Source organism: Electrophorus electricus, chromosome 6 (genome assembly GCF_013358815.1).
Source record: "Electrophorus electricus isolate fEleEle1 chromosome 6, fEleEle1.pri, whole genome shotgun sequence".
Classification (NCBI taxonomy): Eukaryota; Metazoa; Chordata; class Actinopteri; order Gymnotiformes; family Gymnotidae; genus Electrophorus; species Electrophorus electricus.
In genome coordinates, this window is record NC_049540.1 from 6,248,299 (window position 1) to 6,275,798 (window position 27,500).

The following is a 27,500-nucleotide window of genomic DNA, read 5'->3' on the forward strand; positions in this document are numbered from 1 at the left end:
TTCCCACTGCTTCAGCCTCCAACCTAAAGCACTACTCCATCTCCCACTGCTTCAGCCTCCAACCTAAAACACTGCTCCATTTCCCACTACTTCAACCACCAACCTAAAACACTGCTCCATCTCCTACTGCTTCAGCCTCCAACCTAAAGCACTTCTCCATTTCCCACTGCTTCAGCCTCCAACCTAAAACACTGCTCCATTTCCCACTACTTCAACCACCAACCTAAAACACTGCTCCATCTCCTACTGCTTCAACCACCAACCTAAAACACTGCTCCATCTCCTACTGCTTCAACCGCCAACCTAAAACACTGCTCCATCTCCTACTGCTTCAGCCTCCAACCTAAAACACTGCTCCATTTCCCACTACTTCAACCACCAACCTAAAACACTGCTCCATCTCCTACTGCTTCAACCGCCAACCTAAAACACTGCTCCATCTCCTACTGCTTCAGCCTCCAACCTAAAGCACTACTCCATTTCCCACTGCTTCAGCCTCCAACCTAAAACACTGCTCCATTTCCCACTGCTTCAACCACCAACCTAAAACACTGCTCCATCTCCTACTGCTTCAACCGCCAACTTAAAACACTGCTCCATCTCCTACTGCTTCAACCGCCAACCTAAAACACTGCTCCATCTCCTACTGCTTCAACCGCCAACCTAAAACACTGCTCCATCTCCTACTGCTTCAACCGCCAACCTAAAACACTGCTCCATCTCCTAATGCTTCAGCCTCCAACCTAAAACACTACTCCATCTCCCACTCCTGCAGCCTCCAACCTAAAACACTACTCCATCTCCCACTGCTTCAGCCTCCAACCTAAAACAATACACCATCTCCCACTGCTTCAGCCTCCAATCTAAAACAATACTCCATCTCCTACTGCTTCAACCGCCAACCTAAAACACTGCTCCATCTCCTACTGCTTCAACCGCCAACCTAAAACACTGCTCCATCTCCTACTGCTTCAACCGCCAACCTAAAACACTGTTCCATCTCCTACTGCTTCAACCGCCAACCTAAAACACTGCTCCATCTCCTACTGCTTCAACCGCCAACCTAAAACACTGCTCCTTCTCCTACTGCTTTAGCCGCCAACCTAAAACACTGCTCCAACTCCTATTGCTTCAACTGCCAACCTGAAACACTGCTCCTTCTCCTAATGCTTCAGCCTCCAACCTAAAACACTGCTCCATCTCCCACTACCTCAACCACCAACCTAAAACACTGCTCCATCTCCCACTGCTTCAGCCTCCAACCTAAAACACTGCTCCATCTCCTACTGCTTCAACTGCCAACCTGAAACACTGCTCCTTCTCCTAATGCTTCAGCCTCCAACCTAAAACACTACTCCAGCTCCCACTGCTTCAGCCTCCAACCTAAAACACTGCTCCATCTCCCACTGCTTCAGCCTCCAACCTAAAACACTGCTCCATCTCCTACTGCTTCAACTGCCAACCTGAAACACTGCTCCTTCTCCTAATGCTTCAGCCTCCAACCTAAAACACTGCTCCATCTCCCACTACCTCAACCACCAACCTAAAACACTGCTCCATCTCCTACTGCTTCAACCCCCAACCTAAATGGCTTGGAAAAGTCAAGAGCAGCAAGCTCTGAAGTTTCAACAAATGAAATAGCAAATCATTAACAAACTGTTAACATGCAATTAACAAATAACAACAGGTCTCTTCATATAAGAGATGTTTCATGGGGTTTTAATGCTCAAGTACAATGGTGGAAAATTTCCATCTGAGGTTTAGGTAGCTCAGTATATTAACAGAACAGATAATGAACCCACCACTTTAGTTTAAACTGGACAGAATCATAAAAGTCCCTGTGATCAAGCTGTCAAGATCCCTTAATCTGTTACACCGGCCAAAACCAGCCAGAACAGCACGTTACTTTAGTCTTATGTTTTGGGAGAATACCAGACTTTAATGCTTTCTGTCTTTTTTTCATTAAGAATGACAATTAAACTCAGTAAAATATGTAATGTAAGTTTTATTTCATATTACTCACCCCTTGTTTTGATTTTTGAAACCAGCAATTTAGTCAAGCATAACAGCCTGCATTATGAGTGCTAGTTTCTCCAGGGATACATTTTTAATTTGTTTTCAGGTCACTTGGTGTTTAAAAGAAAAATAAGTCTAAACCCACTGGCCGTTTTAGTATGGTATCATAATTAATTCAGTGAATGGTTTGTGTGCATTCTGTGGCAGTCTGACCTTGAACTATAAACAAGCCGTTAAGTTTTGATTCTAACTCAGCATTTATTATTTTCAGCAGCATATTTTAAGGTCATAGAATCAACCAAGTGAACCTCAAAGATGTTAGATGCACTAATATTCTAAAATGGGCAGTTAAAGGTATTAATATAGGAGGTCACTATATTAAAACATTTATAGATAAAGGGACGAATGAACTACAGGGACAATAAACTTTCACGAGCAGGTGCAAGTCTCCTGTGTGATCTGTTTAGAGTTGTGCTACACAGAAACAAAGAGGATGTACTCAGTGTAGTGCACAAACTGGAAGCACAGCCAACACAAATGCAGACACACACAGAGAACTGGAAAACACACAACGCTCAAGCCGTGGGCCATGCCGGAGCGCTAAGGTCAGTGTTTGTGGTTGCCCTGCACCTCAGGGAGGTCCTGTCCACGCCAGACCACCAGCAGCTCGGTCAGCCTCGTCCTGATTTAACCTTCAGCATCCCTGTCAAGTGAAGAGAGTGTATAAGATAAAGGCTCATGTACACGGGCGACATCATGGTGTTTGAACTACTAGTGAGAAATGCTTTACAACAACAATCACTTGATTTGCTTTAGATCTCATCTAGGTCACATTTAAGAATTGCATTTGTTGTTATTTCAGGGTAGAGGTATAATTTCCGCATGTTTTATAGCACACATAAAACTGTCGACACTCTGCTAGTAACAGGCTGTCTTAACGCTGTGTGCTTGGATCTGGCATGTCCACCATGCATTTGACTTTTTCTTTCCTCTGTGGAAAAGAGCCCTTCTGAGAAGGTAAGACGCTTCCGTTTAATGACTGACTTCAGCTGGACTCACTGAATGTTAATGAGTTCGCGGGTTAACTGCAGTGCATGTTTTGGACGGAGGTCTGGGATTTGAAATGGTGGCATCCGAAAAGGTTTCGTTCCAAAAGAGTTGAGTTTGGTAGAGAGAGAGAGAGAGAGAGAGAGAGAGAGAGAGAGAGAGAGAGAGAGAGAAGAAGAAAAGAAACCGAGGTAAAAGAAGAGCACCGCGTGCTATTGTGGAGAGAGCGGCACAAAAGTGCTTGGGATGAAGAGTAAGCGGACACCATGGAGTGCGGCTGCAAAAAGCGACTACATCACAGAGATATCCGTGTGAGACAGGCGTGGCGCTGGGACTCGTAGGGTGACCAGCACAGACCAGCCGGCCTCGCCCACTCCCACACTAATGTTGCTAAAAGAAATTGCTGTCTTTGACAGTAAGTGATATCCACATCACTGAGAGAGAAAAACATTTTACAGCCAGCCATTTTGCAACTAAATAGGCATGATGTTAAATAGCTCAGAGAAGCAAATGGCAGTTACCTACTTTACCTGTGACCTCGGTTTTACCTGTGACCTCGGTTTTACCTATGACCTCGGTTTTAACTGTGACCTCGGTTTTACCTGTGACCACGGTTTTACCTGTGACCTAGGTTTTAACTGTGACCACGGTTTTACCTGTGACCTCGGTTTTAACTGTGACCTAGGTTTTACCTGTGACCACGGTTTTACCTATGACCTCGGTTTTAACTGTGACCACGGTTTTACCTGTGACCACGGTTTGACCTATGACCTCGGTTTTAACTGTGACCTCGGTTTTAACTGTGACCTAGGTTTTACCTGTGACCACGGTTTTACCTGTGACCACGATTTTACCTATGACCTCGGTTTTAACTGTGACCTCGGTTTTACCTGTGACCTAGGTTTTACCTGTGACCACGGTTTTACCTGTGACCACGATTTTACCTATGACCTCGGTTTTAACTGTGACCACGGTTTTACCCGTGACCTTGCTTTCCCAAGCCGATGATGACTGTTAGCGAGAAAGATTGCAGTAAACGTCTAGCGCCATAACCGTGATGCTTTGAAAGCCAATTTGAACATTTCTGATATGAGCCACCGGATTCTGTGGAGATGAAGGTGCCCACGAGACACTTTTTGTTAGTTGCAACGCATGTGTGACAATGATGCTTAAGTAGAAATTTTTGTTCTGCCGTTTTGTGTGTAAAGCTGCGGTTTAGCAATGCCAGGGCAGAGGTTCAACAGCAAAGGTGCTCTCTCTCTCTCTCTCTCTCTCTCACACACACACACACACATACGGACACACGCACACATGCACACACCCCAAGGTGCACTGTTGGAAGGGCATGTGTCAGCCTCTATTTTTATTGAAGTTGAGCAGAAATCCCACTCGGGCAGACGGGCACCTAATACACACTGTGTGTCCCATACTGGTTCAAGGTCATCGTCATAGAAACCACCAGCATAAACAGCACTTATCCCTCATGTTCCCACTGTCTGAAAATGAAACCCTGAAGGAGAAAAAGGGAGTATAGCAGCTGCTTTATATGTCAATGTTTCCCAGTGCCAGTGCATGTGCACGGACACAGGTAAACGGAAGAACACCAGGCATCTGTTAAAAAAAAAACCTCATTGTTGTTGATCTTGTGGGCCTGGTGATATGGTGGAACTAACACATCACAGAGTAGCCAGCGTGGCATCCCTTCACCGGCTGTTAGAGATAAGAGGGGTTTGTTGCCCTGACGGCAAAGGTCTTCACTTTGCTCCCTCCTGTTTTCCTGCAATTTGTATTGAGCTTTGGTGTAAAGTTTGCAGCTAACCAATGCATGAAACAGAGAAGCAAAGCGACAGAACTTTTCTGAAAGAGAAACTTCCAGCCTTCTTTCCAGGCGCTCCTTTCCGGAGTGATGGTGTAGGGTCACACTGACTTTGTAGGGCACTGCTCATTTAAAAGTCAAATTTTTTTTTTTTCATGAGGGGCCCAGGAACTCCCACAGAGTCCCCTCTGTGTTAATAAAACGGACTCCCTGACACACCCCTTAAGAGACACGGAATGTCGAACATTCAGTGTGCACAAGCTTTGGATAAGGTAAATGTAAACCATGTTGGTGGTGTTTATCATCTAGTGTTTTTTCCTTGACTATTTGTGTGTGAGTGTGCAGGAGAGGCCAACAGGCATGCAAACACATACACCAATATGTTTGGTTAAAATGAACTTAAAAGCTAAACGAGAGAGAGAGATAGAGAGAAAGAGAGAGATGCAGGAATGAAAGACAGAGAGAGAGACAAAGAGACAGACACAGAGAGAGAGAGACGGAGACAGAGAGACACAAGGGGGAGATTATCAGCTTCTTTAATGAAGAAGTCTGTCCAGCTTTTCTGTCCATCGTTACCAACACTTTGGGCTGTTGTAAGAGCTGGGCTTTGTGGTCTCGTTTTGGTAAAAACAAGTTTCTCTGTCCATCCCAGTTTGTTACACATAATGCATCTTAATGTAACTTGATGTAAAAGAGTGGTGTGAAAAATGTCTAATGGTGAAGTTCTGCTTCTGTCTGGTTCTGAGGTTCTGGTTCTTTATAACACTGCAGCTTTAGCTGTAGCCTCTCATGCCTTGACTTGCTTCTTGTTTATTTGTGGAAGCTGTCCCGGGAAATGCTATCAGTGTGTATTGACCTTTCTGAGTACATAGAGGGTCACTCTGTGTGTGTGTGTGTGACCATTTATTTTACATACAGAAAATGAATACTTTTATGCATGTTTATAAAAAAGTTCATTAACCTTACTTATTTCCATGTGTTTGCACTGGTGGACCTGTTAAAAAGAGCAAGCTATAAACTTTTCACCTTTTTAATCGAGTGTTTTTGCCATAGATTCATGTTTTGTGTGTGCAAAATAACACTGACAGTTGGGGTTGTCCCTGCTGTTTTCGCTGAGAACATACATACCTGAACTGCATCCTTAATAAACCCAAATTACTTCTAGTAAATGAGTCACTGAAGCATGAGAAGATTTGGATAGTGTCTGTCGTTTCCCTATTCCAGATAGGAGCTGATACATCCTATTAAATAGAAATGATTACAATGAACATTACACTGAAATTTTAATGTTTGTCATAAACATTCTCCTCTTGGATCCTAGATCTCTTTAAATAAAGCATTTGCAGAAGCCTTATAAATAAGAATAATTACTATAAAATCAGAAAAAGAATCCATCAAATTGTCTTCATTAATGTCAACACAGTGTTCTTGTGGTATCTAATCAGCAGGACACAGTTTTTGCCTTGGAGGCCACGTGACGTCTTTCTCTCCCCCGTGGCAAAGGATAGCCGTAGTGATCCTGCCAACCTGACGTTCTCCGTTGGAGAACAAACGTGCCCTTTGTTAACCTTCACCATGGCTTCATTCCTGGCCGCTGCCCTTCCCAGCAGTGAGTCACGACATCCGAGCGACCCTTGGGAATGAGCGTCACCCTGCCAGAACTCCGCTTCCACCTGCACATACCCTTTTCGGATGTGGTTTGGACACAAAGTCGTGGCACGTCATGTGAAGGACGTCATGTTGGAACGCTAATCCCTTAGCGGGCATGAACGAACGGGCCCGACTATGGCCGCGGACCGAGTGGCCCAACACGGTGGGCATTGGCTTTGGCCATTTAGGCACAAGGAATAAACATGTACCTTTACCCCACGTGGGTGGCGTGGGAAACGACCTGCTACCCTTATCCTCTCTCACATCTCCAGTTCTACTCCCACAGGGAGAGGAAGCGAAGTCCTGGAGCACTTATTCTGCGCCGAGTGTGCGCTGTACCAGAGAAACATCGATGGGTTCGCTGTTGTCACTGTTTTATTTCAGTCGTGCACCTGACGTGCTTGTGCCGAACTAAACTGCTTGTAAACACAGGCGGATCAACACAAAGAAAAGATGAACGCTCCACACACTGGTCACGCTGGCTAACACAGAAGTAATCCAGCTGACCAAAAAAAAAAGAGCTGAACCTATTATGCATTAAATACCCCAGTGAGATACAGTAGACAGCTATTTAAAATGTATATATAATGCTGTCTCTTTGAGTTTTTTCACAAATATATATTTAACAAAATATACCAGATCAGGTAGGCACAATATTTCAGATCATTGGCTGGACACAGAACAATGGGCGGGGCTTCTGCCTGACTGGAACTGTTGCGTATTGGAGTACCCAGGAAAGGCAAATTGCACCGTGGCTTTGACGCTTTGCCTTGCCGGTCTGTAGCCTCACCATCAGGACCTATTGCACCATGCTGCTGTACTGACTCGTCTTTTAAAAAGTGAAACTAATGTTTTCTGTGCAGATCTGGAACACAACATCCTGGGCAAAACATTAACTTGCACAAGGAAAGGTTCAGCATAGTGGAAACTTTTTAAAAGCAGACGTTCTGTGCGCAAAGCTCCATCATGGTAGATGTTAAGGAGACCAGTCTTCTTCTTCCATCTTCCCATGGTGGTTCTTATTGTGGCCTCAAGAATTCCAGCCAGCTTCAACTTTAAAGCCAGCTGCTTTCTTAAAAACATATCAGGCCAGTGTTATCAATTGCTTTGTTTTTGCAGTAGTTCCAGGTGGCAGTGGTTTAGTCTGTATCCGTTTCAGATAAAATGTACAAACAAGCATTATTCATTATCAGAATTCTTTATGCTTCCGCACACTAGACTGGCTCATAAATTCAGCAGCAAGAGATCATGTTGCAAAAGACAGTGTATCCTCACACACACCTTTGCGTTTAGACCTTGTCAGGATGTAGGGCTTAAACATGCCACTTAGTGCGTACATGTGACTACCTCGCCCTAAAGTTAAGGCTAACCTTAACCTTGATAACCCGAAACAAATGATTTTTCTTTTCAGTTGAAAAAACAAAAAAACAAAACAAAAAGTAGTGTTTGTAAAATAATAGTAATAAAAAAAAAACATTTACATTTTGTTTTTGCAGAAAAAAAAGTTGCCATAGCAACTTAATAACTTAATCACCTCATTCAACATAAACTTTAAAGACTGATGGGCACGTGTATTTGTGTGTGTCTGCACGTCTTTTTCGTGAGCGCATATGTGATAAGGGTCCCCTTAATAGCAGCTCTTTCCCATATTATAATGCAAACTAATGCATTGTGTCATCAACAGTGTTAGTATTCCATCCATGTACAGGTAGGTGCAACATACGAGACAAAACAAGGGGCCATGTGCACATCACTAGACATGGTACAAGTACAGAAAACCAAATGAAAGCGTTATTTACAAGCCTAGACCTAGTGCAGCTAGACAAGCTCAGTGCAGTACGTGCAAGAAATACTGTAACTATACAAGTCAGAGAAAAAGTAAGTTGGTGTGCAGTTGTATGTGAACCGACAGTGCAGATTGCACATGAACAGTAAGCAATAATTGCATAATGCATTTGCCGTGTAAACCATCGCAACTAGCAGCATAAGAGTGTAACAGCAATAGCATGAATAGTCACTGTCTAGTAGCAGTCCTCCTGTGTGCTGGAGTCCTTAAGGATGGAGTGTTTGCAGTAGGTGCTGTTTCCCCAGACCGGGGCAGGGTCTAGAATACAAAGGACCTTGCGGTTTAAAAAAAGGATAAAAGGATTGGTGGCCTCATTCGCAAAGCTCCGCGCGCAGCGTTTCACTCTGGCCAAGGTTGGACGCTGCAGCACGCTGGGTTAAGAGAGATCGTAGAAGAAGCATATTTACAGGATCATATAAGGGTAAAAAAACTCAAGCCTGCGGTTTCTGGATTACCGGTGCGGGAGATGAACGTCCCGGCATCATGTGGACACATGGGATTATCCCTAATTACGGTCACATGTCTTTTGCTGGGTCCCAGGTGTGCCTGACCTTTAGTTTGCCTTTCCTCTGTGTAGCCAAGTGAATAATATGCGGAATATATAAAAAAGGATTTTCACATAAAACGTTATGTTGAATGTATATATAAAGTCCATGTTAAGTTTTAGAGAAACCAAACAAACTTTAGAGAAAAGACTTTTGGTGAAATGGTGAAGGGAGGAAAATGAAAGCACTGAAGGAAGGAAGGGAAGAATTATTTTAAATGCAGTGCGGTAATGACAGTAACTGAAATGCTTGAATGACATTTCTGAAACTACACTGACTTGGTAACACAAGCCACACACACACACACACCCACATACACACACACACAAGCTTGCATATACCTTGTATGCTATTAACTCTGCCTCTCTCTCTCTCTCTCTCTCTCTCTCTCTCTCTCTCTCTCTCTCTCTCTCTCTCTCTCACACACACACAGACACACGGTCTCTCTCTCTCTCTCTCTCTCACACACATTCTCTCTCTCTCTCTCTCTCTCTCTCTCTCTCTCTCACACACACGCTCTCTCTCTCTCTCACACGCTCTCTCTCTCTCTCTCTCTCACACACGCTCTCTCTCTCTCTCTCTCTCTCTCACACACACACACGCTCTCTCTCTCTCTCTCTCTCTCTCTCTCACACACACACACACGCTCTCTCTCTCTCTCTCTCTCTCTCACACACACACACGCTCTCTCTCTCTCTCTCTCTCTCTCACACACACACGGTCTCTCTCTCTCTCTCACACACATTCTCTCTCTCTCTCTCTCTCTCTCTCTCACACACACACACACGGTCTCTCTCTCTCTCTCACACACATTCTCTCTCTCTCTCTCTCTCACACACATTCTCTCTCTCTCTCTCTCACACACACACACGGTCTCTCTCTCTCTCACACACATTCTCTCTCTCTCTCTCTCTCTCTCTCACACACATTCTCTCTCTCTCTCTCTCTCTCTCTCTCTCACACACACACGGTCTCTCTCTCTCTCACACACATTCTCTCTCTCTCTCACACACACACACACGGTCTCTCTCTCTCTCACACACATTCTCTCTCTCTCTCTCTCTCTCTCTCTCTCTCTGTCTCCCCCTCTCTCACAGCTTATAAAAGACAGACCAGCATTGTGCACCAAATCAGTGCTGTGCGCTTCCAAACGAGAGAGAGCAGCTCAGTTCAGGCCAGGGCATTGACTTCAGTGATGAATGCCCTTAGTATTCCAGTAGCAAAAGATTCATCTGCAGGATGAATTTGGTGGCTGTACAGAGACTCTTATGCCCAGACATCACAGGGTGAAATCTTTCATATAGGTGTGCGGGGACACTGAGATCCTGGAAACGCTGAGGTCTGCTCACTGAAATGCTCAAGATCCCACGCAAAGCCTTGCAGTGTCTGAACACCATTTATGAATAACTGCTTAAATGACTGGAGTTGATCCACATGAACTAGGTGTAATACAGACCTGTGATTTTGTTAAACAGCACTAATTGTTCGGCTAAGTGAGTTAGGAGAGAGAGAGAGAGCGAGAGAGAGAGAGAGAGAGAGAGAGAGAGAGAGAGAGAGAGAGAGAGAGAGAGAGAGAGTGAGTATACAGTGGTAACTTATGCACAGGTGTGAGCAATAAACTCATCACACTCACCCATGTAAAGCCAAAAATGAGTGCAAGATTGATGTGTGCTAGCAAAATGATCATTTCACTTCCCTACTGGTTTCTTCATATTGCGTGGCATCAATTTAAACTTGTCCCAGATAATATCCAAAGCATCTGTATGACATTTGTAGGGATGGTAATTGGAGCTAGGCTATGACCGTACTTAAACTGAATCCCAGATGCCAACGGCACTTCAAGATCCCGAAACACTTGGATCTGCCGTGCTCACTGGACATCGATCCACTGAGATTTGTAAGAAATGACAAGCCTCAGTCCCACCTGCATCTGTTTAGTCTAGCGTGATAAAACACTAAGTTCCTGGGGCCCAGCTCAGTGGAGAGGCTGTAATAGATCATTCTGTAATATAGCTGACACAGTCATTACCTGCATTTACCACAGTGCTGTGAAATAGCTCTAAAACATTTTGTTGCTGATGAAGTTGCATAAACCGTCTGATTATGTTCACTGTTGTTCGGCCGATCTGAACCGACCCAGTCCACTTCGACCCAGTCCAATCCGTTTAGAACGATTATATGCTGCTCTGGATTTTAGATTGTCACTAAAACCTGGAGTTTCCACCCAGAACTGGGCCACTTTTTGGCCGCGACACAACAGAGAAACTACAGCGTTAGCTAAATCTCAGTGACTTCTACGGTGGTACAGTCTGTCCTCCAACAAGTAGGAAATTTAGGCAGTTAAGAGTCGGAGGGCTTTTCCATATTGATAAAGTGAAAAACGTAATTTATTTATTGATTATGTTTTTTATTTAATTGCCTTGTTCCACTATCCTATTTTGTCCTGTAGTATGAGTTCAAGGCCAAGAGTGTTAAGAAGAAGAAGGTCAGCATCGTGGTCTCGGTGGACGGCATGAAAGTGATCCTGCGCAAGAAGCAGAAGGTGTGACATTTGACCTTTTGACCTACCTTTTCATGGGCCTACTGTAAAATAAAGAAGCAATGGATCCCAGCGCCCTAACCCTAACCCATGATGACAGCCTTGGCTCGTTTCTCGGTAACAGTGTATGAGGTCATTGCTGACATATTGCAATTGAAGGACCAAAAATGTTTTGTTCACAGAGGAAAGAGTGGACATGGGATGAAAGTAAAATGCTGGTGATGCAGGACCCCATCTACAGGTGAGTCACTTCCTGTTCAACTTCAGCTCTCTATTAGTTATGCATCAGTCTAATGTTAGAAGGCTATACTTGTCCAAAGCCGACATTGCTGCCTTACCCATGATTCTAAAGACAAGCAAATGTGAAGCGCCACTAAAATGTCTTTGTTAACAAATATATATTTTGTTTTTCATCTAGGTGTTGAGCGCATGTACATCTCAGTGTTGGGGCTTTTTCAATGCACCTAAAATTGCTGGGGGGGATGTAGGTGTACCAAACAAACATGAGAAAGACATCAGACTGAGATGCAAGTCAGTGTCAAAAACAGCTAAATGAATATCAGGTTGAATTATGAATAAGTCATTAAAGGTAATATATGTTTGTGGTATATTAATTGTAAGGATTTGGTATTTTCATATATGGAATACCACTATGAAATCTATAATTCATTTCAAATTTTGATTTATAACATTTTTTATACCACATATTGTTACAAATTGGCTTTACAGAAATCATATATACAGAGAATCCAGGTCCAGGCCTTTAAAAATAGCCTTAAGAAATGACTAACAAATATTTGATAGAGATAATCAGATTATTCAGTAGTTCTATTCTAGGTGCACATAGTAAATAACTAAACTCCATGGCACCCATGAGCAGTTTTTGATCTCTTCAGGAGAGTAGGTGGAACATGCAGTTGACTCAGATAGGTACAGCTGGAGGGTCCATGGTGGTCCGACAGGTGTGGAGGACAGACAAGCAGGAACTCTCCTTCAGGGTGGAGCTTGTATCAGCGTCAGAAGAGACACGGCAGGCAGAGAAGCAAAACCACTGAGATGGTTAGCACTGCTTGGAATGCACTGGACAGTTATATATGATTAATAGAGTGCGTCAGAGACTCTAGCAGGACGAGCTATAACATCTTAGCATAACATCAAAAAGGGAGATTCAGAAGGCAGTACAGCTATGAGGGCTCCCTGAGAGCTGAGAAGCCCTCTGATCCAACATTAACACTCTGAAAGAGCAGCGGAATGACAGCACCAACGTCTCAGTTTACCATAATTCTCCCTCTCTCGTTCTCGTAAGCACCCTAGATGCGACGTTCTGCACTAACTGAAAGCTGGTTTCGATTTGTACTAGAACATCCAGCTAGCAGGGTATTACAGCAGTCCAATGTTGACATAATAAATGTGGGCCCGGCATCATGTACAGATGTGCATATTGCAATATTTTGAAGATGAAAGAAGGCTTAGCAATAGTACCAATATCTTAGTAATTTTATCAATATGCACATCAAACAGGTCAGGACTGATTGTGATACCAAGGTTTTTTGCTGTTGTTCCAAGTTTTGTCTGAGCTTAGTAAGAGGATGTTAGTTGAAATCCACGCTTTTATGTATTTTTGTCAGTCCTCAGTCCTGTTAAATGGAAGTTGGTTGTTTGAATTATCTGATATATACAATTGTGTGTCATCAGCATAGCAGTGGAAACTACTGGCATATTTAGTAATATGTATAGTGTGAAAAGGAGCGGTCCAAGCACACAGCCTTGAGGGACTCCATATTTTACTTATAGGATACAAATATACAGTGAATCTATGGTTCTGTACAATAAGTGGACACCTAGCCGCAATGCACCATCTTTAGTATGCTCGCTTGAAGCCTGAACAGAAAGTAATTGCATTGAGCAGGAAGACAGAGAGTAATGTGTAGACATTTATGGGCCTATTAGTGTGCTGAAGAGAGCATTTCAATCGTCAGTCCTCTGCCAAATGGGGATATGCTACTTGAAATACCAAGGATCAATGTAGCCACTATGCTTTCTGGGGTATTTGTACGTAAAAATGGCCTTAGAGTGCAGGAACCAGGCAGGCAGAGAGCCTGAATGTAGTTATTGTACTTTTATGCTCTTACCATTTGTTCATTTAAAAACACAGCTAAGAGGTTTAGCTGGCACTTGCAAAAAATCTATGTGTATTATTAAATGAGCACGTTTTGATCTTTGAACAAATATTTTCAAAGACCCATAATGCCTTTGGCACAAAACAGTCTTCACATTCTTGCTTGCTCACGGCACCCCTATCTTTTCGCGCTCCCTCTCTTGCTCTACAGGATCTTTTATGTGTCCCATGACTCTCAGGATCTGAAGATTTTCAGCTACATTGCCAGAGATGGATCCAGCAACACCTTCAGATGCAACGTCTTCAAGTCCAAAAAGAAGGTAGATTGGCTTCCTAAACTCCCAAAGATGTCGGCTCATCTCTGACTTTCCGACTCTAATACCTCGGGACCGGTTGCGTTCCCTTTTGTTTCCACCGTCCATCTGAATCATCCGTTGTTTTGTTTTGTTTTACATTTCAGTGCATCTTCCTCTCTCTCCTTTGCATTCTTCCTCTCTCTATTAAGTTATGAGCGTTCATTCACAGAGCTGCATTCGCATAGCTGTTATGTCTGCAGCGGCCGCAGCGATGCGAGCCCAGGCTTGTAGCGGTCGGTAGCACTGCGGGGCCGGACCGTAGCCTGGTGTGGCAAATGAGCGTGCCGATGTGTTTTCAGAGCCAGGCCATGCGTATAGTGCGGACAGTGGGCCAGGCCTTCGAGGTGTGCCACAAGTCGAGCCTGCAACACGCCGGGCGGAGCGCCGAGGGCAAGCACGAGGGACCCGTGGCCCGCGTGAACCAAGAGTCAGACCAGGAGGATGCTAGTGAAGGTGAGCATGGAGCATGTCCCGCCTCGTCCCGCCTCGTCCCGCCGCTTGCCTGTGCCCTTTTACCGCATCGGGGCCACTGTGTCTGGCCATACTTTGATACAAATGCAAAAAGTATTTTTAGCACGAGTTTTCTTTTTGCACGGCTAAGTGCGACGAGGTTTTATAACCTTTGTCAGAAGTACAAACGTGCAAATAAATCATGTTCATTGATCTTCCAATAGGTGTTTTTCATGCCTTGGTTCTTCTGTAGATCAAATTAGTCCTCATGCTTTACTGCTCCTCATAGGCTGCCAGCTGCCTGGAGCTGGGCAGGATGATGTCACAGATAAGGGGGCGGGGTCACGCTCAGCTAGTGTGTGTGAGCAGGCCATGAATGCCATCCTTCAGAGCCTGTCACAACTCAGCATGGTCAAGCCAGCGCACACCCAGGTGAGGGTACCTATTAATCATTTATTACAGGTTATGTATAGGTTGTGCACTGGCGCAGGAGCGAGTGCGTGTTTGGCACCTGTAGCTGAGCAGTTACGGCGGGTGGTGCTGACAACACCAAGTTCATGGGTTCGATTCCCAGCAAGCACGCATGCTGTGGCTAAGAGCATCTGCCAAATCCTGTATGTTTTAATTACCAGGGTTAAGAGATATATGGTGACAAGTTCCATGACATTGTACCCAAAAATCTTGTCAGTTACACTTCATACCAGCCAAGTTAAAGACAAGGCTGCTATATCGCATAACCCTTTGCTTCAGTGGTAGCTTTTCCCCCCTCAGGCTACCTTTCTCTGTCCATGAAGCTTTCTTTCCCTTAAGCATATAAACAAGCACGCTGCTTTGCCTCACAATGGAGTGACATTTATGAACTTCGGGTCTGACTTCAGTTGAACTGGGCTTGTGCTCGCAGTTTCCTTGGAGCCATGGGAGTTTGGAGCGTCGTGGACTCCCACCAAGATTTGCGCAGGCGCTCGTGCGCTACGGGAGCTCCGTGCAGCTGGAGGCTTCTTTTCCTGACCTTGCCACAGACAGCCAGGCTTCCAGACCTGCTCGAGCAGAGCGAAGCAGTTGAGCATGCTCCTCTCCTGAGAGGCAACCGCTGGCTCAACAGTGGTGTTCGGGCTCTACGGCCCATGGCAGCGAACTCTTGCAGCTGTCCTGTTGTGGCCTGGCCTTGGAAACAGTTTACAGCAAGGAAAGACTGTGAAAATGGGCAGGTTAAATTATGGACTGATTTATTTGTAGAGGTTGTGAGCTTCAGGAGTTTGTGTGGCTAAAATAAACAATAACTAGAACTAAAAACAAGCAGATAACAGAATAACCTACTCTGACTGCCTAAACATATAAACAGAACAAAACCCCAGGAAGCAGAAGAAATGGCATCAACTCCTTATTTCACAACTATGACTAGACAAAAGATATATGCAACGCCAACCAGATCCAACCAGGGGTCAGTAATTATAAATGTAATACAAAGGCATGGTTGAAACAATACAGTCACAAATGGAAATCACAGTAACAAATTCTTAAGGTCTAAAGCCAAAACGAAATACAACAAAGCAAGAGATAAAAGCTCCCTCTCCAGTCCTATGCATGCTGGTCTTAAATGCTGGGACAAGTTGAGGCAACCAATCAGGATGAAGGTCGCGTCAAAGACGGACAGCCTGCACCTGGCGCCCCATGAACAGGAGTGGGAGGCAGGTCCCGGCAGAAGGAGAAAACAGAACGGACCCAGCAGTCCTGAAATAAGGCCCTTGAGCCTCGAAACCAGCACGGGTGACCCGGGCCCAGGGGCAGCTTCCGGATCGCAGCCACTTCTGGGTACTGCCTATCACTCGCATGACATCTGCAGCATAACATCGTGGTTTGCATCTGACATGCAACTAATAACCCCAAAACACACACACACACACCACCAGTTCTGACAGGTGACCTAGTGGTCCTGCTGGTGGCAGTCATGTGTGAGCTGTAGGGTTTCCACATGACCTCACAGCAGGGAAAGAGCCCCTTCTAGTGGATCACACGCACCTCCGCCAGACGAGACCATCATGGTGCGGGAACAAGCCCTTGTTGAGGCTTCTCGTTGTCCCCCGGACAGGAATGGACTAGAGCAACACGTCACGGAAGAAGCCGAACATTGCTGGCTGTGGAGCCAGGCTACCTGATCCTGGAGCCCGGAATGTTCTGCGGGCTTTTGGAGGCAAGCCATGCAGTGCTGGACTGGGCTGGGAGCTGCCACTCCAGAGAGATATGGGGGGGGGGGGGGTCACAGAGAAAGAAACCAGATAGTAAGGGGGGTGTCAGAGAGAGAGCGAGTGAGAGGAAAGGAGGGTTTGGCTGTGATGCCACCGCTTGCTAAACAGGGACTTGTGTAGGGCAGTTCTGTAGACAGAATGTGGAGGGAAGACTAGACATGCCAAAAGGCAGGAAAGGGCCGGAGAAAGCTTAATGTTAATCCCACACACACACACACACACACATCATTCAGAGCAACTGAGTCATGGCTCATTGGAAATATGCTGTTCTGACATCACCCATTTTGTTCATCTTACAATGTCTGTCTTTAATGCTGGTCTGTTTGACTGACAACACTTCTCATACTTCATCTCTGCTTTATCATTTGAGTTGCTTTAAACTGGAGGGAACTGATTTAGTAATCTTTCAGCTCCCTCTAGTGGACACAGTCAGCTGTTGCAAATGAAAGAGGAGATGAGTGTCTGTGGTTTGTAAAGGTTACACTTTCACCCTGAGATAGGATTAATTTTTGTGACAGTATTAGGATCTGATGAGTCTAGTTTAAAATGGGCTTTAGTGTTTGGTGCTTTTTTGTTAAAGTTTCTAGATTGCATTATTGAAAGTAAGAAAATATCATGTGCCTAAATACAGCATGATGTTCCTCTACCCAGTGGCGGTTCTCGATCATTTGAACTGGAGACACAGGCTGGGACCAGTGGTTTTGTCAGTTGTAGTTCATGTACTAAGACCTTGAACTTTGACTCATACATTTTAGCAAATCAAAACTCTTTTTCTCAGAGCTGGCTATCGAATTGAGAATGTGTTGCATTACGATGTTAAATTCTTATATGCAAGACGCCTTATACACGTGACTTCGTAATGGAACACCTGCTCAGTATCAGTATTCTCAGTATCCATTGACACCTGGTCACTTCATGCATCTTGAGTATCAGGATAACTATCCAGATAGTTACTGAGCCTCCACCCGTCTCAGCTGCCGTGGCTACTCCCACCACCCCCTGATGCCCCCTGCTGTATCCCACCACACCTCCACCCCACCCAACTACTTCTCCATTGCCCTTGATGGAGGTTCTCTTGTGGGATGGGTCTCGGACACATGCGCACCATCAGGACAAGACTAGGACCTCTAGAAAGTTCTAGAAACTAGATATTAATAGCATTTTTTATTTATTTTTCTCTTAAAAATGTTATTATTGTGGTGAACGTTGTCGGCCAAAGGAGGATGTTGGCCCTTGGCTTGCTCACTGGGGGCTAATATTACCGTTGTGGGGCAGTGGTAGCTCAGTGGTTAAGGTGTTTGCCTTGTAATTGGAAGGTTGCTGGTTCAAGTTGCTACTATTGTACAAGTTGCTTTGGATAAAAGTGTCAGCTAATGTCCGTAAATGTGAGAATATGTGTTTAAAACAGGTTCACTCAGACCAGTTTAGGAGATGCTCTGAGATGCATGGTAGTGTAAATGTGTACATCTCTACACATTGAGAGCACATCATATTGCATGTGATCCATGACTGCAAGAAGGCTAATCACAGAGGCTGTACCTGATTGGTCCCTGGGTGAAACTAAATGCTTATTGGCTATTCTCATGCCTAATGTTATCTGTGGACTGTAGTGCCATTTGCTACAGCTGTGGGTCACTGTTGTATTATTTAGTCTAGCCAGTTGTTTTCTCATTAACATCAACTGATAGAGCTGGTGACTTCCTCTAAGTCTGAAGAAATGCATGATGCCATGCAAAATTTCAAATTTGATGCAGAAATCTTCTTTTGCATAGCAGGAAAATTCAGAAAACAGTAAATGTATAAGCAGTTGATTGTTGTGTATATGCATATGAGCTGATTTGCATATTATATGCCAGATGGCAATAAGACATTAAAGTGACTACCCAGAGACGCTTGTAAGTGCATGTGGGTAATGTCTTATCAGGATGCAGTTCACATGCCAGTCTCATGAAAGAGCCAGGGCTAAATGGGCTATATGGCTTCGACTAGAATACCTCTTTTTATTTTGGTGTGCCTCTTTGTTACTGGGTGAGGTGAGGCCAAGTTTGCTGTCACAGGGGCTGGGACAGGTGGGAAGACACTGGGCAGTAATCACAGCGAGACCGGCGTTTTCATCATTAATCACAGCGAGACCGGTGTTTTCATCATTAGTCACAACGAGACTGGTGTTTTCATCATTAATCACAGTGAGACCGGTGTTTTCATCATTAGTCACAACGAGACCGGTGTTTTCATCATTAGTCACAACAAGACCGGTGTTTTCATCATTAATCACAGCGAGACCGGCGTTTTCATCATTAGTCACAACGAGACCGGTGTTTTCATCATTAATCACAGCGAGACCGGCGTTTTCATCATTAATCACAGCGAGACCGGCGTTTTCATCATTAATCACAGCGAGACCGGCGTTTTCATCATTAGTCACAACAAGACCGGTGTTTTCATCATTAATCACAGCGAGACCGGTGTTTTCATCATTAATCACAGCGAGACCGGCGTTTTCATCATTAGTCACAGCGAGACCAGCGTTTTCATCATTAATCACAGCGAGACCGGCGTTTTCATCATTAATCACAGCGAGACCGGCGTTTTCATCATTAATCACAGCGAGACCGGCGTTTTCATCATTAGTCACAGCGAGACCGGCGTTTTCATCATTAATCACAGCGAGACCGGCGTTTTCATCATTAGTCACAGCGAGACCGGCGTTTTCATCATTAGTCACAACAAGACCGGCGTTTTCATCATTAATCACAGCGAGACCGGCGTTTTCATCATTAGTCACAGCGAGACTGGTGTTTTCATCATTAATCACAGTGAGACCGGCGTTTTCATCATTAGTCACAACAAGACCGGCGTTTTCATCATTAGTCACAACAAGACCGGTGTTTTCATCATTAATCACAGCGAGACCGGCGTTTTCATCATTAGTCACAACGAGACCGGCGTTTTCATCATGAATCACAGTGAGACCAGTAATCTTTGGGACACTGATGCTTTCATTCTTCTATCATCCCTCAGCACACAAGAACGTAGGTCACAGTGCAGACAGTCATCAGGGTAAGTGGTCCCACTTTGGGAAAGTAGAGAGATGTGGTTAATAAAGCATCTCTAACTCTTGAACACTAGGATATCCTGGCCTGAAGAATTTATACTGTTTTAAAACATGTTGAATGTCCATTATTAAGTTCGCGTGGATTTAAACGAGAAAGTCTGTTGTTTTGAATAGTGCACTGCTTTGCTGTTAAGAGGCTTCAAGGTTTTGAATAAACTCTGAAACATAAAACTGTTTGTGCTCGTTCCTCATTACAGGCCCAGTCTGAGGAATAGAAGGGAGGGCTGAAATGGGACAGCCTGAATTGCACTGGGTGGGTGAGCTAAGCTGTAGTCGTGCTGGTTTTGCTTCCGGAATGATTAGCAAGTTTTTCCCAGATTTGTAAACACGTGTTGTCTGCACTAGCACATGGCCAGCAGTGATGGACTGATGGGTGTTTGAGCATTGTTTTGATATGTGGTATTTAGCTTCTCGAGCCTATACTACAAGACACAAGCGAGAAAAAACGCAGGTGATGTGCCGGTCCCCAGTGAGTTATTATAGCCTCATCCTTGAGCAGAGAAAATGAGTTTCTCCTGGTGTGTGTGTGTGAGAGAGAGAGAGAGAGAGAGAGAGAGAGAGAGAGAGAGAGAGAGAGAGAGAGAGAGAGAGAGAGAGAGAGAGAGAGAGAGAGAGAGAGAGAGAGAGAGAGAGAGAGAGAGAGAGAGAGAGAGATTTTAATGAACTCTTTAAAGGTGCGTGGGAGAGAAATCTCATGTTTAAATAGCATGAAGAGAAACTAATACGCTTTCTCAGAAGTAGGAGTTTTAAAGGATCCTGGCTGTTTGATGTCCTTATATGGCTGTTTGTTTTTACAGTGGCATGGAAACTGTTGACAATTTTTCCATGATGGTTTCTACTTATATTATTCTGTTATTCTGCATCTTGTGCTTGCTCTTCACCTGTTTCAAATGCTGCTTTATCTGTGACTGTTTAGCGCTGTAACAGTTTAAAGATGGAAGTACATTCACTGCCTTGGGCCTTACATGAACTGTTCAAACAAAGTGGCAAATCAAAATGTTCAAAAATATAATATACAATATTATTGTGCTCTGTCAAAAAATAACAGCAGCATCAAATTATGTCATGTGGCTTTTAAGTCAACTAGAACTCTTCCTTGTACAAGTATTTAGTAAAATGACAATAAAAAATTTCTTCAAGACCTTAATGTGGCATATAAGTCAAGTTTCAAGTTTGGTATCAAGTTTGGTTTATTTGTCACATACATAGTCATACACAATATAAGTCACAGTGAAATGGTTGTCTAAACAGTTCCACACTGTACAATAAACAGACAGTGCCCAACAAAAGCATTTTACACAAGAACTATGCATACTGCAATTCTTACGTTAGTTCTCGCAAACATTTAATGACAATGTGATGTTTGCAGGGTTTAAGCAGGATGCTTAAACGAGGCACGTTGACACAGACGTTTATTTCGACACTTAACAGGATGTAGCACGCAGGCTATGACTTCAAACACCGACAACTCAACGATAAGACACGAGACGTATATACACGCGTGACAATTACACACAACAAGCATCAGGTGAACGACACGAGAGGGCGTGGCAATACAGACAAACACACACCTCTACACGGAGACATTTGACGGGGGGAGGGGCCGTACTGTGACAGACAATCAATGTGGCCTAGTTCTGTTATCACTTTGGTAAGCCACTTTTTAAATTTACTTTTACTGCTGTAAAAATCCACACATCCTAGTTTGGTGTCTTATCAGATTATCAGATCTTTTCCTATTCTTTTTAGACATAAAAACTGTTCATGTGTTCTAGGGGTCATCACAGGTGGTTAACATAACACTTGGTTATGTCTTCACACACAAAGCTTCATGGCTGTTCCTTCATTCATGTGCAAATCTGTTGTTCCTTGTAGTTCCTCATTGGGTCCCTGTGCCATCCCCATGATCCCTGTGCCATCCCCATGATCCCTGTGCCATCCCCATGATCCCTGTGCCATCCCCATGATCCCTGTGCCATCCCCGTGGTCCCTGTACCATCCCCGTGATCCCTGTGCCATCCCCGTGATCCCTGTCCCAGCTCCATGGTTCCTGTGCCATCCCCGTGGTCCCTGTGCCATCCCCGTGATCCCTGTCCCAGCTCCATGGTTCCTGTGCCATCCCCGTGGTCCCTGTGCCATCCCCGTGGTCCCTGTGCCATCCCCGTGATCCCTGTGCCAGCTCCATGGTTCCTGTGCCATTCCTGTGATCCCTGTGCCATCTCCGTGGTCCCTGTGCTCTGCAAGCCTCAGTATTCCCCCAGCACCAGACTCAACTCATCACTATATTCTCAAGCCCTTGGCCAGCTGAGCAAGGCTGGGAAACTACAATAACGGGAAACTGCCACCTCAGTCCTACACCGAATGTTTATCTACACCCAGAACTTGTTTATCATGTCAGTGATGTGAAGGCGCAGCACAACCTGTTCAGTTTATTCTAGTTGGGCGAGAGTTTGGATCCCTTACCTCTTACTGTGACTAGCAAATATTTAACAAAGCATTTCCTGTTTCAAATGACTCATCTCATGTATGGAGCTTTTCAGTGGCATCTATCATGGCAACATATTCACTGGCAGACCATTCATAAGTAGGAACACTTATTCCTCAAGCAGTTTGCCTCTTCAGCAGTTCTTACAAACACGTATCCAGACTAACTGATGTATTAGTCAGTATGACAGTACATGTGCTCTGCGGGGCAAACCCATGACCTTGACGTTACTGGTGCCATGGGTTTTGGGCTGTACAAGGTGAGCTATGTGGAACTGCTATTTAGCTGTCGACTTCCGGTAAGTGGCAAAGCAAGATGGCTGGTTAGGCTTGGAGCTTTCAGTGGTCAGAGTAAATGATCGCCCCTGTCTCGGAAATAAAAACATCCAAATGTTGCATTCCACTACAATATGACTGCATGGCTGAAAACACAAAGCAAAAGGCTGCAAGAAGAGCATTTTCCATGTGTCATTCTGCACACAACTGCGCTTTCCATCATGGCCACTCCCATATACCTCTTTAGGGGCGCTTGCGCTGGGATTCACCACCCAGCCCCTGCGTTGGTGATGTCCCATCCCCATAGTCTGGGATGAAGGTGGAACCAGTTCCAGCCCCTGCGATGGCGGTGCCTCCTTAGCAGGTTTTCATGTTTCCAGACTTATCTCTTCAGCGGACTGCCCAACTCGACAAGCTGAGACAAACTCATCTGTGTTCATGTGTGTGAACAGAATGCTGACAAACATGGAACATGGCATCAGCTGTGTGCGCCTTCATAGACACCACACCGTCTGGTCAACGTGGGGTTTGCTGGATCTCTAGCCTTTTCTTTTGCTAGTTTCTTCTAAATAAACCAAACTTTAGTTTTGTTAGAGAGTTTAGTTTAGTTTCTTGTTTTGTTAGAAACGCTGTCCAACGTGTGAATACACCTCCACTTGTTATGGTTGAAGCACGATTACTCTCATGGGACCTGGATACAGTGTTTCCAGAATTTTCTGGATTAGATTTAGTCTGTGATGGGAACTGCAGGGGAGGGGAGTTAATTTCATTAATTTACTATAATAATAATGTAATATAATTTTTAACAAATTATACATTGCTGTTGACGAGGTCTTCTCTTTCATATCTCTATTCATTACTAATGTTACAGCTATCTCAAGCCAGGATACAGCAATGTGTTAAGATAAGACTAACTTATCAGTTAACTTGAATGCACTTTTGGACAAATTTGCCCAGAGCTGTTAGTAATTCGTGATCTTGGGATTGGTTCTGCTTGCATCTTTTCTACTGTGCTTCCTCGGCGCGTTGATTGCTTGGATATGACGTATGCATGGTGAGGCTACTCACATATGGTTCTACTGCCTGTGTGTTAGTGGAGGAGGGCCAATGGCTGAGCAAATCAGTGTCTGGGGAACACTGGGATATGTAGAAGGAGTGTAGAAACACTGGCGATGAAACTAAGTTTGGCTGCAAATTACTGCATGCTTGCTTGATCGATTGATTGATTTATTTAACAAATTAAGGGATCATGCTCTCATTGCAGCTCCGGGGATACTTTTCCCATTTTCTGGGAAGTGTTCAGATGTGCAGCAGCAGTCTGGTCTGTGATGTACCTTGATTCCACCCGCTGGTAACAGCAATCGATCCACCATCTCTTCCCATTCCCCGCCTGTTGTAGGACTCGGAGAGTGTCTCTCTCCCCACTCTATCTCCCAGAAGCCCCTGCTCTCCGTCTCTCACGCCATTGGCTGCTCACCACCACCTGCAGTTACTCCAGCAACAGTTACTCCAGCAACAACAGCAGGCCCAAGTCGCCGTGGCGCAGGTATGGCACACGCGGCCCCGTGCACCTCTCTCTCTCCCACGCGCGTTTTATTATATACACTGCTTGCTTCCATTTCTGCTCTTTTTCACTTTGCACTGAGCTGCTTTTCTAAAATCCAAGAGCGTGGCGGTTGTGCGCTGCCGTTGGGAACAGGTAGCGAAAATGAAGGACTGCTCAGTGAAGCCTCGGCACAGTGCACCACTTCGCTTCAGCCATCTTCTCGCTCAGCGCGTCTGCGCCGTCTTGAGCGCACCGGAAATCACTCCTGCCAGACATTCAGAAACTGGGCTTTCTACACACACAATTACACACACACACAAAGATGCAAATGTCATGACCCACTAGGATGCAATAAAAAGTGGGGTTTTTTTGTTCTGATTGAAAAAGTGTATTTCCTGCAGTCCATTTTAAGAGAATCAAATCATAAGAATCCATTTTAAGAGGATCAAATCACTGGTCTGTGTAAAGGAGGTGATCGTGTCCCTGCCGCAGGTGCAGCTCCTGCAGGATCAGCTGGCAGCAGAGACCGCGGCTCGAATGGAGGCCCAGGCCCGGTCTCACCAGCTGCTGCTGCAGAACCGAGACCTGCTGCAGCACGTCGCGCTGCTCGTGAAACACGTCGGGGAGCTGGAGGCAAGAGTCAACAGCACCGCACACTGTAAGAAGAGGACAGACACACGCCCGCACACATGCCTGCACACACGCCCGCACACACACACACACACACACACGCACACACACACACACATGCCCGCACACACGCCCACATGCGCACACACACACACGCACGCACACACATGCACGCACACAAACACACACATATGCACATGCACACACATATACACACGCACACACACACATATGCACATGCACACACATATGCACATGCACACACACACACACACATGTGCGCACGCACACAAATATGCACACGCGCACACACACACACACATTTTACTATCTTGTATTTATTTTTAGGAACAAGAAACAGGATGAAACAAGAACAATATGCAAACAAAAACAAACAGGGTGTTTCATAATTATCATACATCAGATAAACAGTAAAGAGACAGTAAAGAATCAGCAGGCATCTGGCAGCCCACTCCAAAGACCAGTCACCCAGGACATAATGTAGAGACAGCACATTAAACTCAAGCATTAACATCTTCGTCAGAGACACAGGTGAGAAGACAAAAATAAATGCATCATAAATGGATAGACAGACAGAGAGACAATCAAGGGTGGTGAGGTGCTAATTTGCCAAAAACACTCATTCAGTCCCGTAACGATTCATTGGTCCTTCAGAGCTACTACAATCCGAAGAAACAACAGCATTTCAAACCCAGCATGGTTTCACCCAGACTGGCTGTTAATCTCTCTGTTAATGGTAGGACTCCTGTATTGGCCCTGGGCTGTTTGTAACTGTCACCCATCCCTTAAAAACACATTCTTTCAAGAAGCAGTGAATTTGCACATGACTAGAACTGTCTCCCTCTCATGGCAGTGTATTTGCTGAGCACATTCTGGAAAAAAGACCCTTAATCTTTACTGAACCTTGTATCATTCATTTCGCTTTGGACAGAAGGAATTATGAAGTATAATTTATGATGTGTTTTATACTGGTATTCTCGTAGGTTATTGCACGTATATAAAGTTTCTTTGAAATAATTGCTTCCTGCCAGTCATCATCAATGTATTTATGATCAAAATCCATTTTCCACTGAGAGAAACCAGCGAATGCCATTAATGTCAGTAGGTACTTGGGCCAGATTCTGAAGGTGTCATTCATAAGGACTCTACAAATATCATACACACTTCTCTGTGTTAATTTCTAAACTAAAAGCTGCATCTTCTGTTTAAAAGTCTCGTAGAAGGTCCTGGTGAGAGACATTTCCTTGGTTCCCTATTGTGGCAGGTCTATGCTCTAAGACATGCACATTTTCCACTAGGTATTCAAAAGATTCTGTGGGGCTCCTGCAGACAGGATGTCTTCTCGCAGTTTTTTTGTTTGACTGTGCACCATCTGTCCATCACAACGACGTCCTCCGCTGACCCCTTTTGTTGACGGGTTATGATCCCCTTTGGATGTTTTTCCTCAGTCATGTTCTCTGTTTACGCAACACTGTTGCACAAGAAAACAAGGTCGGCAGTTTATAAAACACTGTCCCTGGCTAGTCTGGCACTGGTGCGTGTCACAGTCAAAACCACATTTGGATCGCTCCATTTTCCCCGTTCTGTAGTGGATTCATACTGAAACTGATCCATGGAAAACTTGCTCACATCTAATTTCTATACAGGGAAGCTCAAATCATGAAGGGGTAGGTGTCTCTAATCAAATATATATACACACACACTCACACACGCCATTCAGTGTGTGTGTGTAAATCAGTGGTGTGCAGTGCATACAAAGGGTACTCCTTCTACACCCCCTAGTTTGTTAATGCCAGGTAAACTTGGGCTTGACTGTAAATCATCATATGGATTTCAAAATACAGATCAACAGCCCACAAATGTACCTACAAGTGACAAAACAAAAGTAGTGTTTTTGAAAGAACACAATATTTTCCTATTTTTGGAATTCATGGAATATTTTCCATGAGTCCCACAGCCGTTCAACAACGTGGGTCACTCATTTCGTATGCATACAGTAGGGTCACTCATTTCATATGCATACAGTAGGGTCACTCATTTGGTATGCATACAGTAGGGTCACTCATTTCGTATGCATACAGTAGGGTCACTCATTTCATATGCATACAGTAGGGTCACTCATTTGGTATGCATACAGTAGGGTCACTCATTTGGTATGCATACAGTAGGGTCACTCATTTCATATGCATACAGTAGGGTCACTCATTTCATATGCATACAGTAGGGTCACTCATTTGGTATGCATACAGTAGGGTCACTCATTTCGTATGCATACAGTAGGGTCACTCATTTCATATGCATACAGTAGGGTCACTCATTTGGTATGCATACAGTAGGGTCACTCATTTCGTATGCATACAGTAGGGTCACTCATTTGGTATGCATACAGTAGGGTCACTCATTTCATATGCATACAGTAGGGTCACTCATTTCGTATGCATACAGTAGGGTCACTCATTTGGTATGCATACAGTAGGGTCACTCATTTCGTATGCATACAGTAGGGTCACTCATTTGGTATGCATACAGTAGGGTCACTCATTTCGTATGCATACAGTAGGGTCACTCATTTCGTATGCATACAGTAGGGTCACTCATTTCATATGCATACAGTAGGGTCACTCATTTGGTATGCATACAGTAGGGTCACTCATTTCGTATGCATACAGTAGGGTCACTCATTTCATATGCATACAGTATGCCAGGACAGCCAAATCGTTTAAGTAAACAGCAAGCCCACCAGTCCGTTAGGTCTATTTGAAGATACAGAAAGTATATCACTTTCTCCTTACTGACAG

At 44.5% G+C, this 27,500-nt stretch overlaps 1 protein-coding gene across 2 annotated transcripts in view; it reads left to right on the forward strand.

Annotated features, from left to right (window-relative positions):
- si:dkey-34e4.1 (carboxyl-terminal PDZ ligand of neuronal nitric oxide synthase protein) overlaps window positions 1-27,500 on the forward strand; it is a 55,752-nt gene that overhangs the window by 14,623 nt on the left and 13,629 nt on the right. The window contains exons 1-8 of one of the 2 annotated variants that reach the window (XM_035527487.1): window positions 8,840-8,915; window positions 11,370-11,462; window positions 11,642-11,700; window positions 13,790-13,898; window positions 14,234-14,387; window positions 14,674-14,816; window positions 23,905-24,051; window positions 24,544-24,709. In XM_035527487.1, coding sequence (XP_035383380.1) covers window positions 8,859-8,915; window positions 11,370-11,462; window positions 11,642-11,700; window positions 13,790-13,898; window positions 14,234-14,387; window positions 14,674-14,816; window positions 23,905-24,051; window positions 24,544-24,709 — 928 coding nt within the window. In that variant the 5' untranslated portion in view covers window positions 8,840-8,858. Of the gene's footprint in view, window positions 1-8,839; window positions 8,916-11,369; window positions 11,463-11,641; window positions 11,701-13,789; window positions 13,899-14,233; window positions 14,388-14,673; window positions 14,817-23,904; window positions 24,052-24,543; window positions 24,710-27,500 lie in introns of those variants that run through there. The other variant, XM_027004263.2, reaches the window with a different exon arrangement.